The 27,822-nt window shown below is 42.9% G+C and overlaps 1 protein-coding gene across 1 annotated transcript; it reads left to right on the forward strand.

Moving 5' to 3' along the window:
- Positions 1–1,886: 1,886 nt before the first annotated feature.
- MTRR (5-methyltetrahydrofolate-homocysteine methyltransferase reductase) lies at positions 1,887–26,835 on the forward strand. The gene is made up of 14 exons (XM_065874173.1): positions 1,887–2,017; positions 3,710–3,863; positions 5,616–5,733; positions 7,675–8,053; positions 10,331–10,453; positions 11,943–12,096; positions 13,200–13,288; positions 16,828–17,008; positions 18,935–18,977; positions 19,538–19,724; positions 22,472–22,590; positions 24,012–24,104; positions 24,219–24,401; positions 26,644–26,835. Exons 1-14 carry the CDS (start codon positions 1,892–1,894, stop codon positions 26,783–26,785), a joined length of 2,091 nt encoding a protein of 696 aa, XP_065730245.1. The 5' UTR covers positions 1,887–1,891; the 3' UTR covers positions 26,786–26,835.
- The last annotated feature ends 987 nt before the right edge of the window (positions 26,836–27,822 follow it).

Genomic DNA, 27,822 nt, shown 5'->3' on the forward strand with positions numbered 1-27,822 from the left:
GAAGAGCAGCGTCTCTGCACCCTAGAGCTTAGAACAGCGGCTGGATCTCGTAATAATCGCTCTCATTTGCCAGGCAATGCTGTACTTAATTACGCCTCCTATGATTTGGTTGATGGGAGGAATTGCGTTCAGTTCAACTTCCCCAAAAGAGGCAACGGGTAAAGTGGCCATTAATTCGGATGGGTCAAAGCAAGGGTGAAAAAAGCGCTTAAAGGGCCTTGAGGTGTTGGTTTCCCCTCAGTTAGGATCTTGTTCCAGGTCTGAGGAACAAGAAGGTCTAGCTTGGCAGATGGGAAGAAAGAAATGTCAGTAGAATAAAAAAAGACGCTGGTCAACGACGGGATAAGGTGGGTGGCGCGCCCACACCTGAACACCCCCGCTGTGGAACCTGGTAACACGAGTGCGCGGGACGGAAAGGACGGGGGACCCCGGGGACCGCGTCCTCCCTGGAGGGAAAGGACCCCACGGGCCGGGCGCCCCCCTAAACCGCCGGGAGCGGCGCCCGAAGAGCGGGGCGAGCCAGGGAGCGCAGGCGCCTTAGCGAAGCCGTGGACCACGCACGCCGGGCCGGAACAACCGAGCCCAAACCCGGCGTGGACACCTACCTGACTCGGCTCGCTGGGGGACCCAGAGCACAGCAACCTCTTGGAGCCCCCGTACGCGCACGCTGTACTGGGGCCCAGAGCTTCGGCGCCTGCGCCTGGAGAGGAGCCGCCCCACGTCCGGCGCGCCGTGATTGGCCCAGCTCCTTTCCCGAGCTTCCTATTGGTCTCAGGCGCCGACTGTGTGCGCAGGCGCGGGAGCAGGGGTCGTGGTACCTGCGCTTTCCCCAGCGTCCCCGCCGGACCCCCGCAGGTGAGGATATGGGGGCGGCAGCTTCCAGATGTGGGCGCCCGCCCAGCACGGGACTGAGGGTGGGCGGCTCGGGGTCGGCGAGGGCACCGGCTTCCGCGTCCCTCCCCTAGGCGGGCTGGGCGCTTGCGGGTCGGTCAGGACCACGGCCCTTCGGGGTTGCGGGCGGCGCGCGCGGAGGGCGGGCTGCGCCGGGGACTCGGCCTTGAGGCCTCCCACTGCCTCTGGGAGCGGGTCCCCGGCGGCGCCGCGGCGTTTGCACAGCGGAGCCGGTCCGCAGGTCCCTGTGGGCCCTTCCTCCGTCGGCACTTTTCTAGACGGGGTCAAAGGGTACATTCGGGCGCATGGTCAGGCGAGGGCGTCCGGACTGGGCGCCGGAGGGTCAGGAATGTTGGGAGCGCGGACCCGGCCGGACGCAGGCTCATGCTCCGCTGTTTCTCCGCCGGACCTTGTCCTGCGGGTGCGGGCGAGCCGCCCCCGAGGAATGCGGGGTGCAGTAGAGGCTCTACGAGGTCGTTGTGGGGCTGAGGGGCTCATTCTCTGAAGCTCCTAGGATCGTGCGTGGCTCCTGGGAAGTGCTCCGGGTCCTTAGCTATGATAATAATCGGTGCCGTTTCCATCAACCGTTGTTTTCGTCGGGTGTCTGTGGTCATCGTCCCCGCTCTGAAGGTGTGGGAGCTGAGCCACCGGTCAGTTGAGAAGCTGGCCTAAAGTTCTGCTCTTGTGAGTGATCCATCGTGGCTGGATTCAAGCCCCAGTAGTCTGGCCCCAGAGTGTGATTTGTGTGCCGCGGAATTCGAGCTTCATACCTTGTATCCTCCTTGGTTTAATGAATTCTCTCTTTTCAACCTTTAGAATTAATGCTAACAAACAAACTTAGGAGTATATTTCGTATTATCTGTGGATATTGTTGCAGTTATTTTAAATTAAGAGAATTCATACCTGCAGGTTGATTACTACTTCATTAAAAAGGAAATCCCTTTTTCCCTTTTCTGTTTGTCAGTGTAACTGTCACAGCTGTAGCAGATGCTTTGAAGTGATGAGGTTTTTGTTACTCTATGCTACACAGAGAGGACAGGCAAAGGCCATAGCCGAAGAAATAAGTGAAAAAGCAGTTGCATATGGTTTTTCTGCAGATCTTCACTGTATTAGTGAGTCTCATAAGGTAAGTCATGGTTTTTACGGGGTTTCATACTTTGAAGTATTCTGGTTGGGAAGCGACGTTAAACAACGAAGTGGGACGCTGAATGCCACCATGATCCTTTTTTTTTTTTTAACACTTAGAAATTTATTTTATCAACTGTGTTGCAAGATTCCTGCCAGTTTTTTTCTACGTGTGTGTGTGTGTGTGTGTGTGTGTTTTGAATTAAACTACATAGTCTTAAAAACTAAGACGAATAACTACTCTCAACTGTAAATGAGAATAGTAGTATTCGCCTTGTTTTTCTCACGGGGTGCCTGGGAACAAATGAGTTGTGCGTGTTCACAGGAACATGGGAGCTTTCCACCTCACGAATCCTGCTGCCCCATTTGTAACTTCCCTGAAATTCGTGCCAGAGTTCCTCCAAGTGAAGAACCATTGAATTCTTTGGTGAAATAGAAGTTAAAGTGGAGGTGTAAGGATTTGCAGAAGACTTGGGACTGCTTGTTTTTATCACGTTCAGTCTCTACAGAAGTTCCCACCTTAGGATACATGAGATCGTAACAGATCTGTGCCCAGACTAACTGGTTTGATTGAGACCCTCAGATTATAATTTCATACAGTTCAGGCCGTAGCAACGAGCAGGGGCTCCTCCCTAATACCACACAGTGATGTGCCAGCCACTAAGCCCTCGAATTCAGCTCTGTACTTGAAAACCCACCCTGCAGTGCACTCTCAAGTTCACAACCTCCTGTGGTCCCTCCCGCATCTCTAGTTGTAAAGGCTAGCCTGTCAGCAGCAGAGGTGAATTATAAACTCAGTGCATAGCAGGGAAACCATCAAGTTCCTTGATGCAGCAGGGCTAGGGTGGCCCCGATGGAGTCAGTCACCCAGCAGGGAGGGTCCTGGGGGACACCAGCAATCGCAGGCTCCGTGATTCTACAGCACCTTCAAAGTGAATTCACATTGCTGCTGCCACAGGGTGGAGTACAGTCTGTATCTGTTACTACAAAGTCATCAGCATCATATAACCAGCCCTGGTTTGGCCCCCTCACCAGTGACCCCAGTGGGGTCAGCAGCTATTTGAAAGTTAGGTGAGTAGTGAATTTTTTTGCTGCCGCCATAGTCATGTTGTTTGCTCTTCCCAGCTGAGTGATTTCTCCAGTTGACAGTTCTGCTTCCTAGATCATGGTAGTCTTTTTCAAACTAAAGTGACTTTAAACTGCATGGAGTTGTGCTGTGTCCTATAAGCACGGTAAAATGTTAGCTCAAGTCTTTACCTGTTATAGCAGCATGAAAAATAAAGTGATGAATTCCTTTGTGCCAAGTTAGATGATATTCTTGAGGAACAGAGCTCATGGAGTCGATACCAATAGAGACAGGCAAGTGCTTTATTGGAAATACTTAGATTTAGTTGAGAATTAGAATAAGGAAACTTGGTTTGTAAGACTCGGAAACACTGATGATCTCAGTTTACCACTGATGATATTCTCGGCTCTCTGGAACCCTGAGGGAGTCGGGCCCTTCCTGACAGCCAGGTTTCCTGATTTCTGAGGAGTATCACTTTCTTTGCCAACTTTAAAATGCTCTGTGTACCTCTCTGCCGTTATGCGATACAGACAACAAGACGGAAAATTAACCTGATTGCTTTGCTGATGTGTTAAGTCAAAAATACATACAGTAATAGATCTCTGACATGACACCCTTATTTTATAGTATGATCTGAAAACTGAAACAGCGCCTCTTGTGGTGGTGGTTTCTACCACGGGCGACGGAGACCTGCCAGACACAGCCCGCAAGTTTGTTAAAGCCATACAGGACAAGACACTGCCGGGTGACTTCTTTGCTCACCTGTGGTATGGATTACTAGGTGTGGACTGTATTTTGTGCACTTACTGTACTGTTGCTGCTGGATTTAACTCTAGTATCTAAATGTATCTTTCAAAGCCATGGTGTGTAATTGCCTGGGTTTTGTCCTTTTTGGGTTTTTATATAAATACTTTATGTATGTATAATATTTGAATGTAAATAAGGTGCTGTTTCCCCAGTCTTCACCCCACAGCAGCTCCTCTGCAGAGCCCCTGAGTAGCACCTTAACCCCAGGCACACACCAGATTCAACCAGGAAATATTTTCACGATGTTAGTGGCCAGGCCCCACCCTAAACCTGCCAGAACAGAATCCCTGAAGGAGCGACCTGGCATGCTGGTGCTTTTTGGCGTTGTTGTTGTTGTTTTAAAGCTCTCAGGTGGATGTGATAGTTTCCCTAGGGGAAGACCCATTCCCCTAGGATGTGGTTCTCAAGCCTGGCCATGCACTGGGATCTGCTGGGGGAGTTTTCCTTCCAATTCCATTATTTTGAGCCCCCCTCCAGTGATTCTGACTTAATTGTTCTGAGGTAGGGTCCTGGTATCAGTATTTTTTAAAGCTCCCAGGGGACTCTAATATGTATCCCAGCTTAAGAAGCACTGGCCTAGGGCTCTGTGAAGTATAGGTTTAAAATATTAAAGGATCAGAGGACCAGCTCAGCAAGATAGGACACGAGAGAGGGAATTCAGGGTCCATTTGCCTGGCTTGTGATCTGTATTCACCTTTGAGAACTAGTTTGGGGAAGGTATCCAGGAAGGATGGAATGTGCTATGATAAATAATTGGTTAGAGATTTGAGGTTGTGACCCTGGCCAAGATCTGTCGTGTAATGTATTCAAGAGAGCATTTTAGAGTGTTCACATCTTTTTAATTTGTTTTTTTCCAGTTTCTTTATTTTCAAGAGTGGACCTGTACATATTGCTTTAAAAATTCCTCCAAAAATTATTTAAAAGGAAACACTGAAGCTTATCTAACCGTTTTAGTCAGTCTTAGGCCCACATATGGACCCACCAATTGCTTACCTCATTCTTGTAGGAAAAATCCAGGAAGACAATTAAACAACTAAGAAATTTAAGCTTTTAATTTTAAATTTTCAACTAGGTATGAAATATTAGTCCATTTCTTACCAGGAAATATAGAAGCAATTCTTAATTTATCCAACACAGAAACAGAGCAAATAAATGGTTGGTTGTGTTTCAGATGTAACCTCTTCATGTTCTAGATTAGGAGTCAGTAAACGGTAAAGGACAAGATAGTAAATATTTTAGGCTTTGCAGGCCACTGGTCTCTATACCATCTACTTATCTCTGTTGTTGTCGCTTGAACCTGCCATAACAAGGTGTGAACCAGTAGACCTAGCTGTGTTCCAATAAAACTTTATTTACAAAGACAGTGGGTGGTAATTGGCTCACAGGCTATAGTTTGCAGACCCTTCAGTAGATTGGAAAAGTCTTCAAATACAGATATTACATGTTTTTAATCCTTGTTTACAGATTGCCATATTTTTACACAGATTCATGGAAACAAAAATGTGAGATCTATTTCTGTTAATACTGGTCCAAAGAATTTATTTGTTTCTCTTTGTATACTTAGTATTTCTCAAGGAAAAAATAAGAAAACGTGAAGCCATACATTATTTCTTGTTCCTTCAACAACAGCATGGAATGGTATTGTTTTAAATGTTTTGTTTCTCTCTTCTGTATGTGGTTAAATTTAAACCTTATTGCATACTAATAACCTATTTGGTCTCTTTAGGTCTGGGTGATTCAGAATACACGTACTTCTGTAATGGGGGGAAGATAATTGATAAACGATTTCAAGAGCTTGGTGCCCAGCGTTTCTATGACACTGGCCACGCGGATGACTGTGTAGGGTAAGAGCAACGTATTTTCTGTCATTTCCATTAAACCTTGTTTGTACATGATGAAAGTTAGTGAGTTTATAAAAGGGGTTCACTTTTGATTTAGCACTAAACTTCGATCTTGAAAGTCTTATTTTAGTTTTGTTAGCTGTTTTTAATTCTAGCACCAAAGAAGACCATCCAGAGTTTCACTTATCTATTTTGCTGATTTTTTTTTATGTGCCTTATCCATCTCAGTATCTGTTAATGGAAGAAACTCGGAGAGGTGCCCCAGTACAGTTACCTTAGTCTTAAAAATGTATAGGTGTTTGCAAAAAGTCAGCATTTTCTTTAGGCACTTGGGTAGCGTGTGCCCACGGGAGCGACTGGACTCGGGACCTCCCACATGGAAGGTGCCCAGCAGGCCACGAGTTACGGTTGGAGGATGCGGGTCAGAGGCCTTCCTGGCACACCGGCTCCTTGGTGTTCTCCCTCCTATTGGCCATTTGCCACCATGCCAACCGGAAATATAATTTCTATTTCATTATTTTTTTCTTGTTTTTACAATTCAGCATTTCACTCTATGTGCCACCTTTCAAATGTTCCTAATGTCTTAATTCAGAAACCTTACAGGTACTGTGCTACAACTTACGCTGTCGTTTATCCTTGAACTGCTTTAGCCAGATAACAGCACACACACACGCATTTGACTCTTTTTCTACTAGGCCTATGTACTAAGTAAATCTCACCCACTAGATCTGTGTTTATGCATCATGACAAGTTCAGCAAAGGTCGTGCTTTTCTACGTATATCACCTTGCCCGGGCGTGTTGGAGACACTTCTATTTCCCCATAACTCAGCCTTTGAGTCCACTACATCCATCGTTTTCTGCAGCTGTGATACTGTGGGTTTGTTCCATCTCCCCAGGGCATATGTCCTGTCTGGTGACAAAGCTCTACCACATTTCCTTGCACGTTATCTTTTAGTTTTGTCCCTTTGTATTGGGCTTCCCCCAACCCCGAAGCTTGTTGGCATTAAATGTTTATTGTCCTGTATGAGCTATTTAATTGCTAAACACTTATAAATCCATTAGTCCAAGTGCTCAGTTCATATTTTACTTCAAAGGCTTTTAGTTTCCCTGTTCATTTATTGGATCGAGCATTAAAATTCTTGTATGTATATTTCAGCAGCCTGCATCTCTTAAGTTGTCAACCTAAGTACTCTTTTCTAAAATTAAAATATTTTCAAGGAGACATCTTGGCTTAAAGTACCACCACATTGAAGGGGTTAAGAATGTAGACTGGAGTCTTAACCACTGCACCACCGGGGAAGTCCCCTGTATTTATGATTAATTCAGCTCTCCTAAAGGATGATTGCTTTTTTCCCCTGTGGTCAGCCTGCCTGGAAATTTTACCGGAATAATTGCTCAGAACTGATCGAAGGTTTGAACTATTAGTCAAAAGAGCATTAATCTGGAGTGGTTTCTTGGTAATATTTTAATCTGTGGGAAACAAAGATCAGTAAATTGGCTAGGCAAAAAAAAAAAAATAAAAGGTGCATTCGATTGATGTAATTATCATTTGTGATATTAGAGTAGACTTGGATTTTGGGTAAGTACTGTTAGCCTCATCAGAATTTAGCATGCCTGTCTAAAATTACAGCTTCTTAAATTACCAACTCTAGTTTAGGAAGTTAAGAGGAATCACACTCCTATTACCTTTTACTAAATTATCTTCATTTTTGCTCTCTGAATTTTGTACAGCGCAGCGCTAATGAACACATTAATGTTCTGCTTTTTAGCTTAATCATTCATAAGTATTTTTTGTATTCTGAATAGCCTCCATATTTAGGGTTTTTGACAGTTGCACAGCCTTCTGTCAAATGGACAGATTCTGCCATTATCCAATTGTTATGTATTTAAATGGAGAACTGAGGCATTTGTTTCTTTTTTCCTTTTTTATTACAACAATCCAGTTTAGAACTTGTGGTTGAGCCATGGATTAATGGACTCTGGGCCGCCCTGGCGAAGCATTTTCTGTTGAGTAAAGGAAAAGAGGGGATGAATGGAACTCTCACAATGGCATCTAATGCCTCCCGGAGGACAGACCCCGTGACACCGGAATTACTACACATTGAATCACAGGTCAGACTTCTGAGATTAGATGATTCCAGAAGAAAGGATGCTGAAGTTTTAGAGCAAAGTGCAGTGGACAGAGGTCAATCGAATACATTGGTTGCAGACTTTGAGCCCTCGCTTGCCCGTTCAATACCCCCGCTTTCACAGGCCTCTCTGAATATTCCCGCTTTACCACCAGAATATTTACAGGTGCATCTGGAGGAGTCCTTTGGCCAGGTAAGCAGTTTTACTTTATGTGCCGTGGGTGGTGGTGGTGGTGGTGTTTTTTAAATTACATTATGATGGAGTCCAGCAGACTGTGGCGTGCAGGGAGAGTGTGGTCTCCCACCTCTCTTCTGTAAATAAAGTTTTATTGGAACCCAGCCATGCCTCTCCATTCACGTGATGCCTGTGGCTGCTTCTGCACTGCAGTGGCAGAACTGAGTAGTCACTGGAGAGGTGCTACCTCCACGCATTGCACACCTGCTTGTGTTGCTACCTTCCCTTTCTTTGAAGAAGGAAATGGTTAACAGCTCAGTTTCTCCATTATTTTGGAGAATTAACTTCTTGGTTTCTCACTTTATGTGTTGGCCAGATGAGGGCAAGTTGTTGTGGGCAGTCAGGAAATTATCTCAGCAGCTAAACTCAGAGGACTCATTTATAGGAAAATCTTTTTCCAGTATGGATTTTTGGTATTCTGGGTTACTTCACTTTGTGGGATTTTCTTTTTCTTGATAATGTCTTACACATATATTTTTGTCTATATTAAGTCTTTTTCTCTTTGCCTAGAGTATTTTTCCTATCAATAAATAAATGACTTTAAAGTGGTCTGTAAATTTTTGAGCATCAAGTTGAATAATAGCTAATATTACCCCATGATTGCCAGTGTATGGTACCCTGAAATTTCTTCCAGCATGCTTAGAATAAATTTCCAGTGCAGCCAATCTTGTAATGCAGAGCCAAGCCCTCTTTTTTAGAGTGGCTGATTGGAGTCCCACAGGGGCTTTCTCACATAAACCACACCTTCTAATGCATTCAGATAAACAGGTATGGTTTTATATGACCAGCCGTGGGTTATTGCCTTTGCACTTATACTTCCATTATTTATTAAGTGGGGTAAATCACAATAAGTACATTGTAGTCAGGGCTGGGAACAGGCATGGGTGGCTCTAGTAAACATGCCGGACTGGTGGGAGCAGGGTGCATGGACTTGTGGAGAGCCAGCCCCCGTGTGCTCGCTGCAAGGACGGGTGCATGTGGCAGAGGCTGTGAGCGCTGACTGATCTGACAAGGCACTTCACTGAGAATCTGCTGAGAGTTTCTTTTATGGTAGGTATCATTAAATAGGCTTGAGTTGTTGGTAATGTGGTTAAAAGATTTTTTAAAATCTCAACTATTTAAGGGAAACTTGTGTAAATCTGTTCAAAGGATATACCTAGAGGATAAGGGGTTGGGGATAAAAGTTTCCTTTTTTACGGCATCCTCTTGGGATCATCACCTTGGGGGCAGGGTGGGTGGGAGAGGGGAGGGTAGAAGCAGGATTGGCTGAGTGGGAAGCTGAGCTTCAGTGCAGCCATAAGAAAGCCTTCAGCTGGACCCACTCACGCCACACAGTGTCGTCTCCCCATCCCTTCTGCCTCTAACGCCGTGGGCTCTCCTGGACTGTGTAGTACAAGCAACACAGCCTCCGATGAGCGTGTCATGGGGTCCTGCTGCAGAGCTCCTTCCTGCTCTGGGCCCCCCTCAAAGCTGGCCACTTTTGTGTCACCTGGTGTTTGGGTTGGAGCAGTATCTCAGTATCCCAGAGCCTGAAGAGAGGCCTGCCAGGTGTAATGCATCTCTCTAGGTGAAGTGAAGTGCAAGATGAGGTAGTGTATTCTTTACTTGGGGGGGATGTCCTGACATGCACCAAACATTGGAATCCTAAAAATTGTACTTACACCACAGGCCCTCAATCTCCATAAGGCACAGAAGACTCCAGCATCATCTGATTAGCATAATGGTGTTGATACTGTGGACTAGTGTGATGTTTGCTGAGTGTCCAGATGTTCTACATTCATTTGCACTGTCTTGTACCAGCAAGCAGGAACGATGTCATGGTCTTGGGGCAAAATTGTAAATGTTCAAGTGAAAGTGAACATGTCTAGTCCGCTTTATGGATAGAGATGGAAAAGAGCACCTTAGCTAAACCTTTGTCCACATGCCACGTGCTATTTCTTTTTGCATAGTTCATTAGGAAGACTGTTAGACCTTTACATGAAAAATGGTAGTATCTGATATTTTCCGTATATCTCAGAAATTCTAAAGTCTAATAGGCAAGTTTAAGGTGTAGATGAGCTTCTCTTCTGAAAGACTGAGAGGTGTATGTCTGTAGCTATTTACCTTAGGGAAGAATACTTAAATAGCAGGGCATTTTAAAAGATCCTGTAGCTCTCACCTTGTCACTAAGTGAAGCAGTGGTAAGTATAATTGAAAACTGCACTTAGTAATATTTTATCACATTTGTTTCTCAAGGAGGAAAGCCAAGCACCTGTGACCTCAGTGGATCCAATTTTTCACGTTCCAATTTCAAAGGCAGTTCAACTGACAATGAATGATGCCATAAAAACCACTCTTCTGATAGAATTGGACATTTCAGTAAGTTACAGAATGTGTTTCTGAGCGCAGGGATGTTGCCAGCAAGTGCAGAGACTTGTGCTGTGTCCTCATCTACACACTCAGGAAGAGTGAGGTCTGTGGCTGGACAGCGGCCTTTTTATTCTTGACCCATCATTTTTTCTCTCTGCCTCATACCTTTTATTTTCACTTCAAGGAGGGCCTAAAATGAGTGACTGGAGGTGATTCTACTTGAGAGCATAGTGTTGGCTGCCTTACTCATTAAGCCACGAAAGAATAATGGAATCAGAGCAGTATTTCCGTATAAGAGCCCCTGGAAAGGAAGCTGTTTACCTGAGGTCAGCGGCTAGTTGGAAGTAGAGCCAGACTAGACAGTCGTGTGACATTCACTCCTCAAAGTGGTGGTACTTGTTCCTTTGAGGATCTGGAAGAAATCATGGACCCCCCTCTCCAGAAGAATGATTGTATATAAACACTTGGCACACAGTTTTCGGGTGTTGATGTGCTCCCTCTCTGAACCCCATCCATGAGGCTTCCCCAGCCGCTGCCTCATTGGCCTCAGGTTAAGAAACTGTGGTTGTACGTCTTCACAGCCACGTAGCTCAACCCTTGACGAGGGCCCTGTGAGGTTCCGTGGGCTGGGCTCTCAGAAGAGGGTGCACCAAGGCCGTCGATGTGGGTTTAATTGAGTTTCTCATAGAAAGAAAGAAATGTGACGGGCGTCAGAGCTAGATGGTTTTGCTTACGTAGTATTGAGTAGTTCGATTTTCCTTTTGAACATTTTAATCCATATTGCTAATATCGTATGTACACCAAACCATTTCACTCTTGTTCTGTACTTTCGTCATAAAGAGGCAAGGTTTGGCTGCCTGGTAGGGACAGCCTGTGTCCCTCCCAGGCTAGAGGTGTGAGCATGTGTGGCCAGAAGCCCCTCTCCAGAGCATTCCACACCCCGCACTGCTCTAAGTAGACCTGCTGTGGGAGGTGGCTCCACCTGGAGCCCGGGTTTGTGCACGACCAGTACCGAGCCAGGCGGTTTGACGTCGTGTGTCGTTAAGGGAAAAGAAATTGCTCTCCCCGACCCCTGTTCCACCCCAGAGAAAAGGAGTAAAGAAAGGAAATTGAAAACCAGTGCAGACGTCCTTAAGTAGTTTCTTTTGCTCCTGATGTGTGTGTGTGTATGTTTTCATGAGAGGACTTTTACATGGATTATTAAAACACTACTTACCAGAGCACCTTAAATTTTAGAAGAGGTCTTAATTTCTAGTCTATGAATACTCAGTGTAAAGCAAAACATTGGATAACTACAGCATTTCTTTAAAAAATAACCCCTAATAAAAGTATGTTTGTTTGGTTACTTGGACTTATTTGTCAGAAACAAAATAATTCTAGTTGCAATAAACTAATTCATTTATTCAAGTGGTCATATATTTAAAACTCTGTTACCCCACAACTAAAACTCCTTTAACTCATGTGGAATTTTTTGTATTTCATGTTGGTTCTTCTCTAGAAAACAGATTTTTCCTACCAGCCTGGAGATGCCTTTAACGTGATCTGTCCCAACAGTGACTCAGAGGTACAGCACCTACTTCAAAGACTGCAGCTCACAGACAGGAGAGAACATTGTGTCACCTTGGACGTTAAGGCTGACACGAAGAAGAAAGGTACAGCCCTGATCTTTTATTTCCCAGGATGTCATTGGGCCAAGGGACTGGAGGTGACCAGGGCGAGTCTGCACAGACGCCCGGGGGTCAGCCATGGATCGGCAGGCGGAACACAGACACTTGCTGGTCCTGGAGGTTTTTAACTTTCACGTCAAGGACCCTGAATGAGTCAGTTACACGGAATGAGATGGTAGTAGAGTTTACGCTTATTGGATGCTTACAGACATTAAAAGTGAAGTTGAAGAATCAGCTTTTTCCAAACTCTGGAAATCAGCAAGCTTGCAGCAAACTGGGGAACGCTTAAAAAAATGAATTTAACTGGTTTTGGAGAAGCAGGTTGGTTAGTTGACTAGGGCTGATTTGTTAGGCTGTTCTTTGCAATCAGCATTATTTTGTTTCTAGGTTAGCATATTGTCACGCAAAAAAAACTGTATTATATGAATCTTTTTTAAAAGTCTTTTGTTGGGAGTTCCCTGGTGGCCTAGTTGTTAGGACTCCAGGCTTTCACTGCCGGGGCTGAAGTTTAATCCTTGGTCGGGGGAACATCCTGCAAGCCACATGGCATAGACAAAAAAAAAAAAAAAAAAAAAAAAAATTTTTTTTTTAATGTTTGTTTTTCATAGCATATTTGTTTTTGCTTATTTAATATATGAAAATAATTGCTTGCTCCATAATTAAAAGAAGTTATTTTTTAGTTATTTGCTTAGAATCTTGAACTGGAATTCAGTCAGTTCTGAAATTCTTTTTGAGGATGATAGTGTTATTGGACCACCGCCATCTTTTGGCTTTTTGTTCCTTTCTTTTGTTCAGTGGTTTTGGGTAATTTCCCTTTCTTTTGTTCGGTGTACTTAGATTTGGTAGGTATGGCTGGTACAATAATGCTGTTGAATTTATAACCATTGTTTTTGTAAAGTAGGTGTTTTCTTCTGTATTCCTTTTGAGGAAATTTTTTGACTGAATAAACATTGCCACAAGTCATATTGCCACAAGTACTTTGATAGCACTATAATGTAAAATATTACAGCTATTAGTGTTTTTAGGGATGGAAAACATTGTCTTCTCTATTTTCTGTGTCATTGACTCTTTCCCGTCTGCCTGAAAAGGAGCAGCCTTGCCCCAGCATATACCTGAGAAGTGTTCTCTCCAGTTCCTTCTTACCTGGTGCCTTGAAATACGAGCGGTTCCTAAGAAGGTATTTTTCTTTCTTCTTTGGGTGACTATTTAAAAATATGCTCACCTCTTTGTAGGGTTTATTAAATCTGGTATTTGCCCTTTGAAGGCTTAGAAAATATGGTCTTCACAGCATGTGTTCAAGTAGTTCCCAAGGTGCGCAGTGCTTTTGTAATTGTCATGGACAAATATTTTTATGTTGTGCTCATACTGAAATTTTTTGTTTTCTACTGAAATGAGATTTTTAAAGTAGGGCTTTTTCTTAATCTTATTTTTCTAGACATTAACTTGATGTAGCACGGTAACTAGTGATGAAAGTGGCCCTAGGTAGCATGTGTTTTCCAGCTGTACGTGGACACTTTTTCTCTCTAATTGGTGGCAGGAAGCTTGGCGTGTAGGGCTTTTCCACTGCTTGCCACCTGTTTAATGTTGTGAAGACCCCGTTTGTGTAAAAACCTGTACTTATTTATTATGTCAGAATTCTGCAGGGAACATTGAAAGGTTTTGGTAGGTTATATTGATGTTTAGATGAATTTGGAGACAGAAAGATCCACTAGATGTCAGTGTTATGCCGGGAACTACTGATTTTGTTACAGCCATGTTACTCAAGTGGATATTCATGGGTAAACTTTCCAAGTTGTGCTTTACCAAACTTGTATTGCCAGTGAGCATAAATAGTACTATTATTCGGCTACCCTGTCCGCAATGCAATACAGAAAATATTCTGTATTTTATTATTGTGTTTACTGCATTTGTAGTCTTTGGGAAGTGAACTACTTTATGGAGAGGCTTAGTCCTAGATACAATTTGAGCAAATCTACGATTCACTGTGATGAGAACTCCTTGATTAAATTAAATAGTTTCACAGTTTTAGTTTAACTCTTCCGTTTCTGAAAATTTCGTGAAGTACATATTTAAAAATATATCTTTCCTTACTGCAAAAGTAATATGCTTATAAAAAGTCTGGACACAAAAGTTAGTAACTCAGGAAGCAAAAGTCCTTCATAATCAAACCCCTGCAATTAACAGTTGGATTTTGTTTTGCTAAGGAAAAATGAGGTTATGTAGTATATGTGCTGTTCTGCAACATGCCTTTTTTTTACTTAAAAGGAAATGAGTTTGGGTATGCCAGCATGGAAGGGTACTGAAGATATTTTTAAAAGATGCTATGGGTGCAACACAGTTGTTGATTTGAGGACTTCCCTGGTGGCGCAGTGGTTAAGAATCCGCCCGCCAATGCAGGGGACGCGGGTTCGATCCCTGGTCCAGGAAAATCCCACATGCCACAGAGCAACTAAGCCCGTGCACCACAACTACTGAGCCTGTGCTCTAGAGCCCGAGAGCCACAACTACTGACCCCACGTGCCACAACTGCTGAAGTCCTCGCACCTATAGCCCATGCTCTGCAACAAGGAGAAGCCACTGCAATGAGAGACCCGCGCACCACAACGAAGAGTAACCCCTGCTCGCTGCAACTAGAGAAAGCCTGCACGCGGCAACGAAGACCCAGTGCAGCCAAAAATAAATAAATTAATTAATTAAAAAAAATTGTTTTTAAGAAAAAAACAATTGTTGATTTGATTATGGACAGTTGGTTGTTTCCAGTTTTCCACTATCTAAAAAACCTACATAGGTGAACATTCTAATTCATCTTTGCACACTTGTTTGAAGTCTTTTTTATGTTTTTATTTATTTTTATTTATTTATTTTTTGGTTGCGCTGGGTGGTGTGTGGGATCTTAGTTCCCCGACCAGGGATTGAACCCATGCCCCCTGCATTGGAGGCGTGGAGTCTTAACCGCTGGACCGCCAGGGAAGTACCTGAAGTCTTTTTTATTTTTATTAAAAAAAATTTATTTAAACTTTTTTTTTAGATTTATTTTTATTTATTTATTTAGGCTCTGCCGGGTCTTAGTTGCAGCATGCGAATTCTTAGTTGCGGCATGCATGCGGACTTCTTAGTTCCCCAACCAGGGTTCGAACCCTAGGCCTCCTGCATTGGGAGGGCAGAGTCTTACCCACTGGACCACCAGGGAAGCCCCCTGAAGTCTTTTTTAAAAAATAAATTCCTTGGAGTAAAATTACTGTGTTAAAAATATTTCTAACTTAAGTTTTAGTAACGTTTGTCAGTTTGTTTTCTGCACAGTGCTGTATTTCCTGTTTTAGTACCATGAAGTTTCTGTAATTGTAAAGTGAAAAATATTGTAAAGGATTTACAATTGCTACTGTTTTAGCCTGTAATTTAGGGAATTTTATTGACTTGAGAAAGCGTTGTGTGAAGTGTTCTTGGTAAACTCCTGTCTTACCAGAGATCCATGCAGAGACCTGGGGCTTTACGCCACGACGTTTCCCAGGTGCTTGTTCTATGTCCAGCACTTTGAAGAAGCCATGTAATTTGTTGGTATCTGGATAGTTTAAGCAGGGATTCTTGGCTGGGCCAGTGGAAACCCGTGACCCTCACAGGAACATGGATCTCATTTTCCCTGTTAAGGGCATCCAGCCCTCCGGGATGTGGGAGCCATGGAATAAAAAGTAGTGGTGCCCACTTGCGTTTCAGGTAGCTTTGACGCAGATGACTTGCCGAAGTTCTTTGCTTCCCATGAGTAATGAGAGTTTTATGTGTTCCATGATGGATGTGCTTGGAATTGCATTAGAACCAGAAGTTGTCATTAGCAAGTTTGGTCTTTTGCCCAAGAGTTTGGACTTGGTTCAGTCTTTGAGACTAGGGATCTGGGACTTTCTTGTTTTGCTTTATTTATGTTCTTCTCCTCCTCTTTCCACGATGGATCCGAGGTGACTCAGAGTCCCTGTGCAGGGGTCTGGATGTTCTGGCCCTCACTGTTTGTCAGCCTCTGCCCGTGTCCGCATTTCCTTGCATTTGTGTTGAAGCGCACGTGCTCCCCAGGAACCGTGCTTTTGCCTGCCTCCCGTGCCCTCCTGTGGCTCTGCCATCTCTTTGGCTGCCCGTCACTTCCTTTCTTCCGTGCAGCCCGCCTTCGGCTCAAGCCTGCCTTCTTGGGAGCCTCTGGCCTCAGAAGCCCTGAACGTCCGTGTGCCCTGGTGGATAGGCAGCCTGTCGCACACTGGTTACTTCTTGACTTCTGTTGCTCTCACTCGCCTGTGAAGCCTTTTGGGCAAGTTAGGTGTCCCCTTTGCCCCATGCTTTACCTGCCCAGTGCCTGTCATAACAGTGGTCAAATAAATGTAGAAATCTGGGTTGCAATCATCAGCTAAGGCGAGAACAGGTACTGTGTCCCGAGATAAAAACGTTAAGTTGTGAGACTTTTGATGACTCACGTATACCTGCCATGTAATTTGAGATTGGGTTGGTTTAAGATATAGGGAAGGTGACCAAAAATGGAACATGAAAGTGGGGTTTGCCTAACAGGCTGCCATTAAAACAAATAACAGATGAAATGCTCTTGTCCTGACCACACTCCTAGTGACCACACTCACTTTTTCTTGGATAACTGGGCACATCCCCAGGTGGGTACTCAGCCAGCGTTCTAACAGCTGTAACCACAGAGCGCGTGGTGATTTAAGTTGGCTTCCTCGGCCACAGGCGTTCTTGCGAGCCCTCGTGGACCACACTGGCGACGGCGCGGAGAAGCGACGGCTGCAGGAGCTGTGCAGCAGGCAGGGGGCGGCCGACTACAACCGCTTCGTCAGAGACTCCCGTGCCTGCCTTTCAGACCTCCTGCTGGCCTTTCCGTCCTGCCAGCCTCCGCTCAGCCTCCTGCTTGGTGAGTGGATGCTGTCACAGTCACCCCAGCCCCGGGGGGCAGCCTCTCCATGGTAAGAGCACCTTTGAGTTCTCTGCAGGCCTGTGGGAGTGCATCTCGATCACTGTGATCAGTAAGTAAGCGTCTTACAGCTTGCTCTTCACGCTGCCTTGACAGCTGAACTGCCTTCTTGAAGTCGAAGAATCTCTCTTCCAAGCTTAAATTTTTATTTTTTAATTTTTCTTTCCTACCACTGTCACTGTCATTTGCTCTCTTAATATAGCTAGCCTTAATTCTCTTAGCCAAATTTTATCTAAAAATGAGGTTGCCAAGAAAAGGATCTTTTTCAAAGATAGTGATAATTGATGGAGTCTGGTGAAGCGTGTGCTCTGTGTGCAGGGTACAGAAATGTACCCACCTGGGCAGGTCCACCAGTACAAACAAGTGGCCTTACTCACGGTGCCCCGGGGCATTAGCCTTGGGAGAGACAAAACATCCAGGTGTAAAAAGATCATATGCTGTTTTTTTTGCCCAGATTGTGTCTTCTGGTCCTCATACTCCAACAGAAGAGAGTTTAAGATCTTCCCTGAGGAACTGGCCTCAGGAATTGGAGACGTTTACTAGGGACAGTGACTATAAGAATCTTATAGGATTTTAAAACCCTTGTTACTTTCCTATGCTTGTGATTTTGTCGTCTCCTCTCTGTTTTCCTTGGTGATAAATAGTAAAATGTTTAAAATTTGCATTTGTGTTTGGTGACAGGAAAACATGTACTTTTTACCCAAGGTCCCTTTTGATGCCGAGTATGGTTAAGGACACTCCGCTTTACAAGTCAGGCCCTGCCCCTTTCCCTTTTTATTTCTTAGTATTCTCTTTCCTCCTCCTCAGAGTGGTGAGGCTGCCCTTCCTGCGTTCCTGTGCGAGTGAACACTCTACCCCTCCTCAGTTGAGTCTTTTGAGCTAATAGAGGTGTTGGGATAACAACCAGAACACCCATTAGGGAAGTTATAAGAAGTCTTGTAAAGCTGTTAATCATGGAAAAATTGTTCCAATTCTTTTTATAGATTTTCTGTTACCTTTTTAAGCTTATATGTATCATTTATTATACAGTTATGTAAAAAAATTAAAGGCATTGAGACATAAAAGTTTTAATTATTTTCTAATTTCTGTAAGAAAACTTAATATAACTAAAGTATTAAGGTGAGCCCTCTATTAAACCTTATCCTGATATTACAACTGTAAGACATTTTAGAAAGGTCTTTCTAAATTTTTGCTAAATAGCTATCAAAAATATAACATACGGAGCACAAAAAATTATCAGGGTTTGATAGTGGACAATCAGATATTCATATACTGACTTCTTAATCTCTTTTAAAAGAGTACCTGTGGATCTTAAAACCACTAGGTTTCTGGATAACTTGATTGAAAAATGTCCACCATTACACTCCTGTTTTTTTGTTATTATCATGTAAATATTATGAAGGAAAAATATTTCAAGCCTAAGTATTTTCCATAGTCCTTAATCTTTTTTGGGTCATGATCTTTTTTCAAATCTGGAAACTCTGGACACACCCCAGAAAACAGTGTAATTGGTTCCTTGACTCTGAGGCCCATTCATGGACCTTACTCTTACTGCCCTTTGATGTTTAAAAACAAAAAAACAACAAAAAAAAACAGCTTTTAGGTAGAAATACTGAGTTCAGATTGGGGAAACGTGACATGTCTGGTCTTTAAGAATTGGAAAAACGTATTTAGTGATATTTGACTTAGACACAGTGAATTTGTGTGTGCTCTAAAATATGATTTAGAATTAAAACAAGTTATTTAGAAATTCTAAATAAGAAAATAGGAATCAAATTCAGATCTTTACATATAATTTACATATATACATATAATTTATTTTCAGTAGGAATGAATTAATAATTGCTTATTTTAATTTTTTTCCAGAACATCTTCCTAAGCTCCAACCCAGACCATATTCATGTGCAAGGTACTGACGTTTATTAACATAATACTTAGCCTCTTTCTCCTAAAATGTAATGAAACTCTGACTTCCAAATGCTTAGTAGCTACAAATCCATTTACTGAAAACTTAGCAGATTTGTGCAGGACAGTAGCAGGCGTGATGCGGAGTGAAGAAGAGCAGGCTTGGACTGTGTCCTCCTGGAATTCATAGGGTGTGGCTCCCGTGGTCCAGAGCCGTGTCCCCACTGAGCGAGTCTGCAGGTCCTCCACCTGTGGCCTTTACTGGTGTGCCCGGCCACCTTCCCTGGGTGGACGTAGGGAAGAGGGAGGAAAGCTGGTATAAATCTCATTCAGTCTTGGCGGCAAACAGGTAACCAGAAACTGTCCTGAATGACATCACAAAACTAGGTCGGGCGCGGGGCGGGGGGGGGCTTTGAAGTAAGCAGCAGAACTGTTTTCTGAAGAGGAAGAAGGTAGGTTTAGAGCCCATTAGGAAATACCCTCATGCAGTAAAAAAGGCCTAGCTTGGCCTGTATGTGTTAGTCCTGAGGTGGAGTTTACAAACTTATCTCTGTGTCTTTGCAGCTCGAGTCTGTTTCACCCAGGGAAGCTTCATTTCATTTTTAACATTGTGGAGTTTGGGTCTGACACCACAGCGGTGGCTCTGCGGAAGGGCGTGTGCACAGGCTGGCTGGCCACGTTGGTTGAATCGGTTCTTCAGCCGAACACACATGCCTCCCGGGCAGATGGTGAGAAGGCCCTGGCGCCCGAGGTACTAGGAGTGGGCAGTTTGGGTATCATTAGAAGTGTGCTCTTTGCCCAATTAGAAAAAACAATGTAGGGTCCCCTGCATTGTCCATTCCCCTCAAATTATTCAAAGGAGAATTTATGCCCTACTTGAATTTTAATATCTCTTTTGGAAAGTCAGGAGAACATTACTTTCATTCAGTGTAGTCCATGTGTTTCCTAAATGTGTAAAGCATGAGTTTTGTATAATACATACGCTCTTTGCTTCTTGCTTGTCACATTCATAAAGGAGAAGACCTTTGCGTCAGTGTTCTTGGTAGCTTGGCACAGGAGGAGTCAAGTGCACGGTGAAGGCTGGCAATGAGGAAGAGCCTCATTTTGTGCTCAGTCGGTGTCCTGTGCCCCAAAGGAGTCATCTTAAAGTGGCAGCTGACAACCAGAGATTAATTTTACGTCCTTCAGTTTGGGGTAGGATTTTCCCCTGCCCGTTTCTTCCCCTTTTGTTGGAGCCGTGGTGTTATTTTATATTTTGATCCACACTTGGCAAAATCTCACTCGAGACCGTACGCATAGGGAGCAATTACCTTCTCCCTCCTCACCCACAAGGATGGTTGAAATTTAAAAGAAATTTGAGTCTGTCATGAAGTCTTCTCCATGGTATTGAAGAATGAACATGTCAGTTGTAATGTTATCGTATTACTGGTTTGGTTGCTGTAAGTTACTGAAGTTAAAACGTTGACAGCACTTCGGGGGATTTAAGACTTCTGATACACACTTGAGTGAGCTTAAGGGAAGACTAGGGCTTAAAATTGCCCTTTAACTTGGTATTTTCCCAATCTGCTGCCTGGAGCAGGTTCTTTACCGTGTGTGTCCCTCATATCAACAAAATACTAAGAACATGAGAAACTTCTTTTTTGCAAAGAAATATTGTAGTACTGACATGAAAGTATTGTGTCACTTCATGATCTCATAAAAATAGCAGATGATCTCCAGAAAGCTAAAAAAAAAAAAACGTATATTGATGCTGTATTACAGACACCTTTGCGTGCCTTTCACATATTCTTTCTTTCCTCTCTCCTGCCCTTTTCTTCTTCTTTCCACAATTTAACAGACCTTTGTTGACTACCCAGTGTTGAGGCACTAGAGGTACAGATAGAAAGGATATAATTTAAAGCTACTTAAATTTTGTTGTGCCGTGTAGCACCATATTTTATTCAGGATCCATCCACCGCATGCCCTCCCCCGACTGGTAGATAGTACTGTTGTTCACAGATGCCCCTGCCCCCTGAGGGAAGAGTAGGCTTGCCCTCCCATTCATGTGTAGCCTGGCCATGTGACCAGCCTTGGCCAGTGAAAGGTGAGCAGACAGGATTATGCCACATCTCAGCAGGCGCTCTGAACCTGATAGGATGCTGTGGCTTGCCTCTCTTGCTCTTTCGCTCTGACATCGGATGGAAGATTCAGGTCAGGGATGCTCCTTGGGTTTGGATCCAAGTGAAGGATATCATGGTGCAGAGCTGCAGCCGATGAGCAGAGCCAGAAGTAAGCGTTTGCTGTTGTAAGCCATCGGAGACTTACAGCAGGAGCTGACTAGTATTCTGGTCTCTTTGCCGTCCCTGGAACATAGGAAGTGTGGTCTCTTTAGCAGTTTCCTGCCATACCCATCCTATCCTGTTTTGTGTTGCTTCCTGGGACTTATCATCACCTGTCATTCTATAAATATATGTTTGTTTATTGTCTTTTCCACGCAGTAGAATATAAGTCCCATGAAGACAGATTTGGTTTTGCTCATTTCTCTGTCCTAGAGTTTGTCATATTGAGTACCTTCAATAACGTTGTTAAGTGGATGAATCAAGTGAATAAGGCTAATATAATATTAATTACAGTTTCACTCCAAAATGAGAACAATCAGTTGACACAGCTCTGCCAGTTCTCCGTTTAAAAAGTACTGTGTTCATCCTGTTGATGAACTTCAGACAATTTTCCTTGAATTAAAGGTTAAAATATATACAATTATACCAGCAGGGAATGGAGGGAAGATTCCTGTCATTCTTAACTGTTAGTATCACTCTGTGTAACTAAAGCATATGGCAAAGTGAAACTGAAAGATGAATATATTTACAAATTGATTCCCTTAAGTATCCCTGGCACATGATTTAGAAGAAAACCCTTTTGAAATTATAGCAAAAAGATTTTGTTTATCTATATATCACTTATTCTAGTTTTGCAACAAACACAGGTAACATGGGACCTAGAGTAGCAAATGTAGCGCAGCGCTCTAGTATCTTTGGGGCAGCCCCTTAATTTCTCTTTCGCTTGCCTAATTTTCACTTAAAACCTTCACCCCATCTTGATGTTAATCTTCATTGCCCCTTTATGTCCTAACATGAAGAAGAATGTCTTCATTTTTTTGTGCATTTCTTCATGACACCTATAATGGGTTGCCTACTAGGAAGCAGATCTTTTTCTTGGGCCTAGAAAAACAACTCAATTATTATTTATTCAGTGTTCTACCTCAGAAATATCGTGCCTGTCATTTTTAAAATACCTTTGATTTGGATAGAAAAGAAAAATTTACAAGACAGACTTGTTTATTTCTCTGCACTGACAGCTGTGTTTGTGGTTTCAGTAAGATTTAATGCTGCAGTTTAATTTTATGGTGCTTCTTCGAGGGGAAGTTGCACTTTCTGATTTCTTTAGCAGGCATCACCTTGGTTATATGCTTTTGTCTGTTTTTTTTCCGAACTTATGAGCATTGGTTTAATATTTCAGATATCCATATCTCCTCGGGCAACAAATTTTTTCCATTTACCAAATGATCCCTCAGTCCCCATCATAATGGTGGGTCCAGGAACCGGCATAGCACCTTTCATTGGCTTCCTGCAACATAGGTATGTGTTTTCTTTGGCTGATGAGAAAATGTGTCCCTTGTGGTCCTGGGTGGAAGTATGTAATAGAGAGCTTTTTTGTTTTTTCAGTGGTTTTGAGAATATTGGACTTTGGTTGTAAATTTTTATTTTAAAATATTATTATCAAATATGTGATAGCATAGCATAATTTGTCACCATGGGAAAAGTAAATATATCTTCTAGAAATTGTGCTTTGTACTGGAACTTCCATTTTTACTCCAGTACATTCTTTTTCTTTTTTCCCTGCTGAACCATAGTTTATAGTGCATGTATTTGGGGACAGATTTCAAGCACACCTTTATGCTGTGGTGATGTGCAGTTGTCCCATCTATTCCTTACCTAGATAAAATTGGTAGTCACAAAGATCCAAGTGCACCAGCAGTTTCAAAGTTAAACCCTTAACGTCAGTAATTTTCAACAGAATGATATTAGTACATGTATCTTTGTATCAGAACACATTTTTTATAAAATAAATAAATAATACTGTACTTCTCTCTCTGTTTGTGAAATAACAATTCTTAGGTAATGTTCCCCAGATAGTGGAGTAATACCCTTTGTACAAAGTCTTTTTGTTGTTTTCTTTCCTTTTTTTTTTCTTAAGAAATCAAAAAAGTAGGGCGTGTCCATCATTTCTGAAACATTTCACAGCAGACCATTCTACCTTTTAAAGCCTGGTGCCGGGACTTCCCTGGTGGCACAGTGGTTTAGGGTCCACCTGCCAATGCAGGGGACACGGGTTCGATCCCTGGTCTGGGAGGATCCCACATGCTGTGGAGCAGCTGGGCCCGTGTGTGCCGCGGCTGCTGAGCCTGTGCTCTAGAGCCTGCAAGCCACAACTGCTAGGCCCGTACGCCACAACTGCTGAGGCCCGTGAACCTAGAGCCCATGCATGCTCTGCAACAGGAGGACGCTGCAATGAGAGGCCCGTACACTATGGCGAAGAGCAGCCTCCGCTCGCCACAACTGGAGAGGGCCCGCGCGCAACAGTGAAGACTCAACGCAGCCAAAAATAAAGAAAATGAATGAATTTATTTAAAAAAATAAAATCCCGGTGCCACTTTTCTATTATGTTAATTGAGAGTTAATTTTTATTCATAAAATTATTATGAATATTTAATGTAGAAATTAGTCTGGGTTTCACAATGTGATAATTTGAATTATCCTCACTACAGAGATGTCATATAAAGCTCAGATGTCTGCAGTTCGTAGGTAAGCTTACTTTTTGTAGTGTCTGCTGGAGTGGCCCAGGTACCCTGCGGGTAGTGAAATGTTAATTCAGTACATGGACTTCGAGTGACTGCGAAGGTGGATTTTACAGACCTATCTGGAGAGGTAAAAGGAAAAAGAAAGATTGCTTTTACCTATTCTTTATATCAAACATCTCAACTTTCTTTTTTACTTAGAGAGAAACTGCAAGAACATCACCCAGATGGACACTTTGGAGCAATGTGGTTGTTTTTTGGCTGCAGACATAAGGATAGGGATTATTTATTCAGGTACGTCACAATTCTAGCATTGTAAGACTCAGCCATGCCGTACAATGCTAATTTCAGACTTCTTCAACTTTAATTTACAAACCTTCCAGTGACCTATTAGATATTGTATTTCAGAGAGGAGCTCAAACATTTCCTTAAGTGTGGAATTCTCACTCACTTGAAAGTTTCCTTCTCAAGAGATGCTCCTGTGGGGGAGGAAGAAGCCCCAGCAAAGTACGTGCAAGACAGCATCCAGCGTCACAGCAAGCAGGTGGCAAGGGTCCTTCTTCAGGAGAATGGTCATGTTTATGTGTGTGGGTAAGTGGCCATCATGCTCAAGTGCCGGGGAGGGGAGGGCAGTCAGTAATGTTTATTGAAGAGACCAGGGACCGATTGGTTAATGATCTGGACATGTATGGATGAGAGATTTGATTCTTAAATACAGGAATAGAAATACAAGCTCTAAAATGATTTTTAACATACACTTAATAGCCAAGAAGTTGGCCAGCATGGCCCCCCCCCAAAAAAAAAGAAAATTAACTCATGCACTGGGGAATGCTTTGTGCTGTTTTAAATACGTTTTTAGCCTCTGAACGTTACATTCTGTCTCAGGATTGATTTTGTTGTATCAGTAAATAGTGAATATGTGATTTGTGCAGTCGACCTAGCCAAGGAAAACAGCTTTGGTTTTGACTCTGAGAATGTGGGTCTAGGATCCTTTTTCTTTAAGGCATAATTTATGTCAAAGTTGACATAAGCTAGGAGTCATTCTTATGTTTCATCTACTTATTGACATAAGATCCATTATAGAAACCCAAGATTGCCATAGAAAATAAAAATTTTAGGAACTTAGCTACTTGTTTTAATGGAACTCAAAAATGTTTACCAGTTAAAAAGGAGTTTTGAAATAAGAAATTACTCTTTTTTTATCCTAACACATCCCTGGCATTTAAAACATTCCGTAAGTCATCAGGTCAGGTTTTTTTTTTTTAAACTATGATACAGAGAACGAACTACTGGCATAGTGACCTAGAATACATATAAATATAATTGAAAAGGTTCACAAAACAAAACTTCCTTTTTCTACTTACTTTTTATGACACATTCTGATAACTTTTATTTCGTTCTATCATTTTACAAAAATCTGACTTCGTCTACAAAGTTGATTTCATGACCCATTAACGACTCCTCAGCTAGAAAACTCTGCTCTAGGTCAGAAAGGGCAGAGCTTCTGGACACTGTGTTGGTTTACATTTTCATTTACTTTAGTGAAGCATTTGATCTTTCTTTGTTTGCAGAGGACAGTGCTGTCAGTGTCAGATACAGGTTGAAGGCTTAGATGCAGCTCTGATACTGGAGGTGAAGTCCATTGTGCAAACATAAGTACAAATATATGACTAACTGGTAATTGAGAACTTGGAGGGGTTCTTAAACATCTTAAAAAACTCCTAAAACAGTAACCCAGAAATAACTCTGCACCATCACTGGTGCTTCATTTTTCACATCCATGAAGTGAAGCTGATAGCGTTCATAGCTGGTCAGAGGTGAGGGCTCAGAGGGACACCCCACGGCACTCTAACATGGACCGAACACAGGAGACTGAGAACAACAGCCACTGAGGAAGGAGCGAACTTGTCCCTAAGTCCAGGGGACACTGACTCAAAGGGGAGCCTTTGCTGCTGCTAGTCAAGTGGGAAGCAGACAGAGGGGCCAGTAGGTTTGGCAGCTGCAGCCGCGGGACATGGGGAAGGGCCGTGGGGATAGAAGTGATCTCAGAGTGCTTGAGGGGAGAGCATGACAGCCGTTAAAACTTTCTCAGGAAATTTTACTGTGAGGGGCAGGGCAAGTTCAATTCCTGAGACGTTAAGAGTCCTGTCAGACACTTTCATTCAATAAACATTTGAGTGCCTACTAAGTATTTGGCACTGTGCAGATGTCGAGAGACAAATAGTAAATGAGATGCACTCCTATCCCAAGCCACCTGCTCCCTGTGGGAAAGCCAGGTCAGCAGATGCTCACGGTATACCGGGTGCTGTACAGGGGCCACAGGAGCGCACAGGAGGGGCCCCTTGCCCGACCTGCAAATGAAAGAGCTGGGACGTGGAAACACACTTAATAGAGGGCCAGCCCTTGGCAAGTTCTCAGTAAACGTGTCTGTTAATAACTCAGCGTGTGCACACGTGCATATGAAGGCTTAGACGTGTCCGGGAGCTTGTTGCCCTCAGGAATGCCTTGAGAATAGAGGAAGACAGGTGAGGAGGGGCCCGATTGTGAGGTCCTCAGACATTTAAAGATTTTGGCTGCTCCCAGAGCACAGACGCCTTTGAAGTGTTTAAAGCTGTGAATGGGGTGGTCAGCATTGCATGTGACAGTGGTCCTGGGCGGAGGCCTGTCCCTGGGGGAGCAGTAGGTGCCTGGAGACCTGAGGGACACTTTCCAGAGAAATGAAGGGAGGACTAAGGTGTAGTGACAGAGTCTCGGCAGTGAGGTTCGTGAATTAAGGAGGATTTGGTAAAAATCACTGTTTCTTAAACAGTAATACCGTTATTCTTTTTTTTAGAGATGCTAAGAATATGGCCAAGGATGTAAATGATGTCCTTGTGGAGATAATAAGCAAAGAGGTTGGAGTTGAAAAACTAGAAGCAATGAAAACATTGGCTACTTTAAAAGAAGAAAAACGGTATCTTCAGGATATTTGGTGATAAAATTGGAAAATAAAGGAAGAGAATTAAGCTTTTTGGCTGAAAGTACTAAAAGACAACTTTACTGAAGCTTGAGACTTCCGATTTTTAAAATTAAAAATTTTTTTTCACCATTTCTTGGAGGAGGTCGGGGGGTGGCATGGGGAGTGGACCATTTCACAGTGTAGGAAGCTTTCAATTCAGGTTCCCATATCTGCCCCCTCAACCCTCCCCAAACCACCCTGAGCTGAAAAAGACAGCCCGCACTCCTCCGCCAGCACCTCCCGGGGCGTCTGTCCCTCCGGGAGAGCTTCTGCAGGGACTGTGACCAGATCACAGGGCATCTCTAGCAGTACATGTGAAGGCTTCTCAGTATGGGATATGGGCACGAGCGTCACCTAGGTAGATAGTTAAATCTTGTGAGCTAGTCACCGTTTCTTTTTAAATAATCTAAAAATAATTTATATTCTTATGTAAAATATACGATAAAAATATTCATATTAGCACATTAAAATTACATATGTATAGAGCATATCTGATTATATGATTATATAATTTTATCAAATTTTTTTTATTATCAAAACTATTTCTGATAAAAAAATATTTTAAGGTAATGCTTATAGGGATTTTTTTTATGCTAGAAATCTGAAATATATTTTGAAATTCCACTCTGGCATGTGATTTATTTACCACAATTACTTCTTTTTAATATCACAGTGTCAGAATTTAGGGAATTTGCATTCACTTTACAGATGCGAGCAAATGCATATTTAAGTAAAGCTACCACCCTTTTCTCGTCCTCTGTCCAGCCCCCAGCCCACCCCCATTCCCCACCTTTTCATTTCTGCTCTTTTGGCATATTTTTTAGTTTTTCCACATAATTTATTTTACCTCCATGATATCACACAAGTTGTAACCTGGGCTTAAAATACGTACTTAATATCCTTGTGTTTTTAAAATTGCTACTACTGTCTGCATATTTTATGTCTTCCAAATTCATATATTCAAATCCTCACTCCAGTGTGATGGTGGTAGGAGCTGGGGCCTTTGCGAAATGG

The sequence above is a fragment of the Phocoena phocoena genome, chromosome 3 (genome assembly GCF_963924675.1).
Source record: "Phocoena phocoena chromosome 3, mPhoPho1.1, whole genome shotgun sequence".
NCBI classification, from domain to species: domain Eukaryota; kingdom Metazoa; phylum Chordata; class Mammalia; order Artiodactyla; family Phocoenidae; genus Phocoena; species Phocoena phocoena.

Excerpts from the sequence above, each read along its gene's own strand:
- MTRR (XM_065874173.1), top strand. The coding sequence starts at position 1,892 with ATGAGGTTTTTGTTACTCTATGCTACACAGAGAGGACAGGCAAAGGCC. Across the intron at positions 13,289-16,827 it reads TACGAGCGGTTCCTAAGAAG|GCGTTCTTGCGAGCCCTCGT; the intron begins GTATTTTTCTTT and ends CCTCGGCCACAG. Across the intron at positions 17,009-18,934 it reads TCCGCTCAGCCTCCTGCTTG|AACATCTTCCTAAGCTCCAA; the intron begins GTGAGTGGATGC and ends ATTTTTTTCCAG.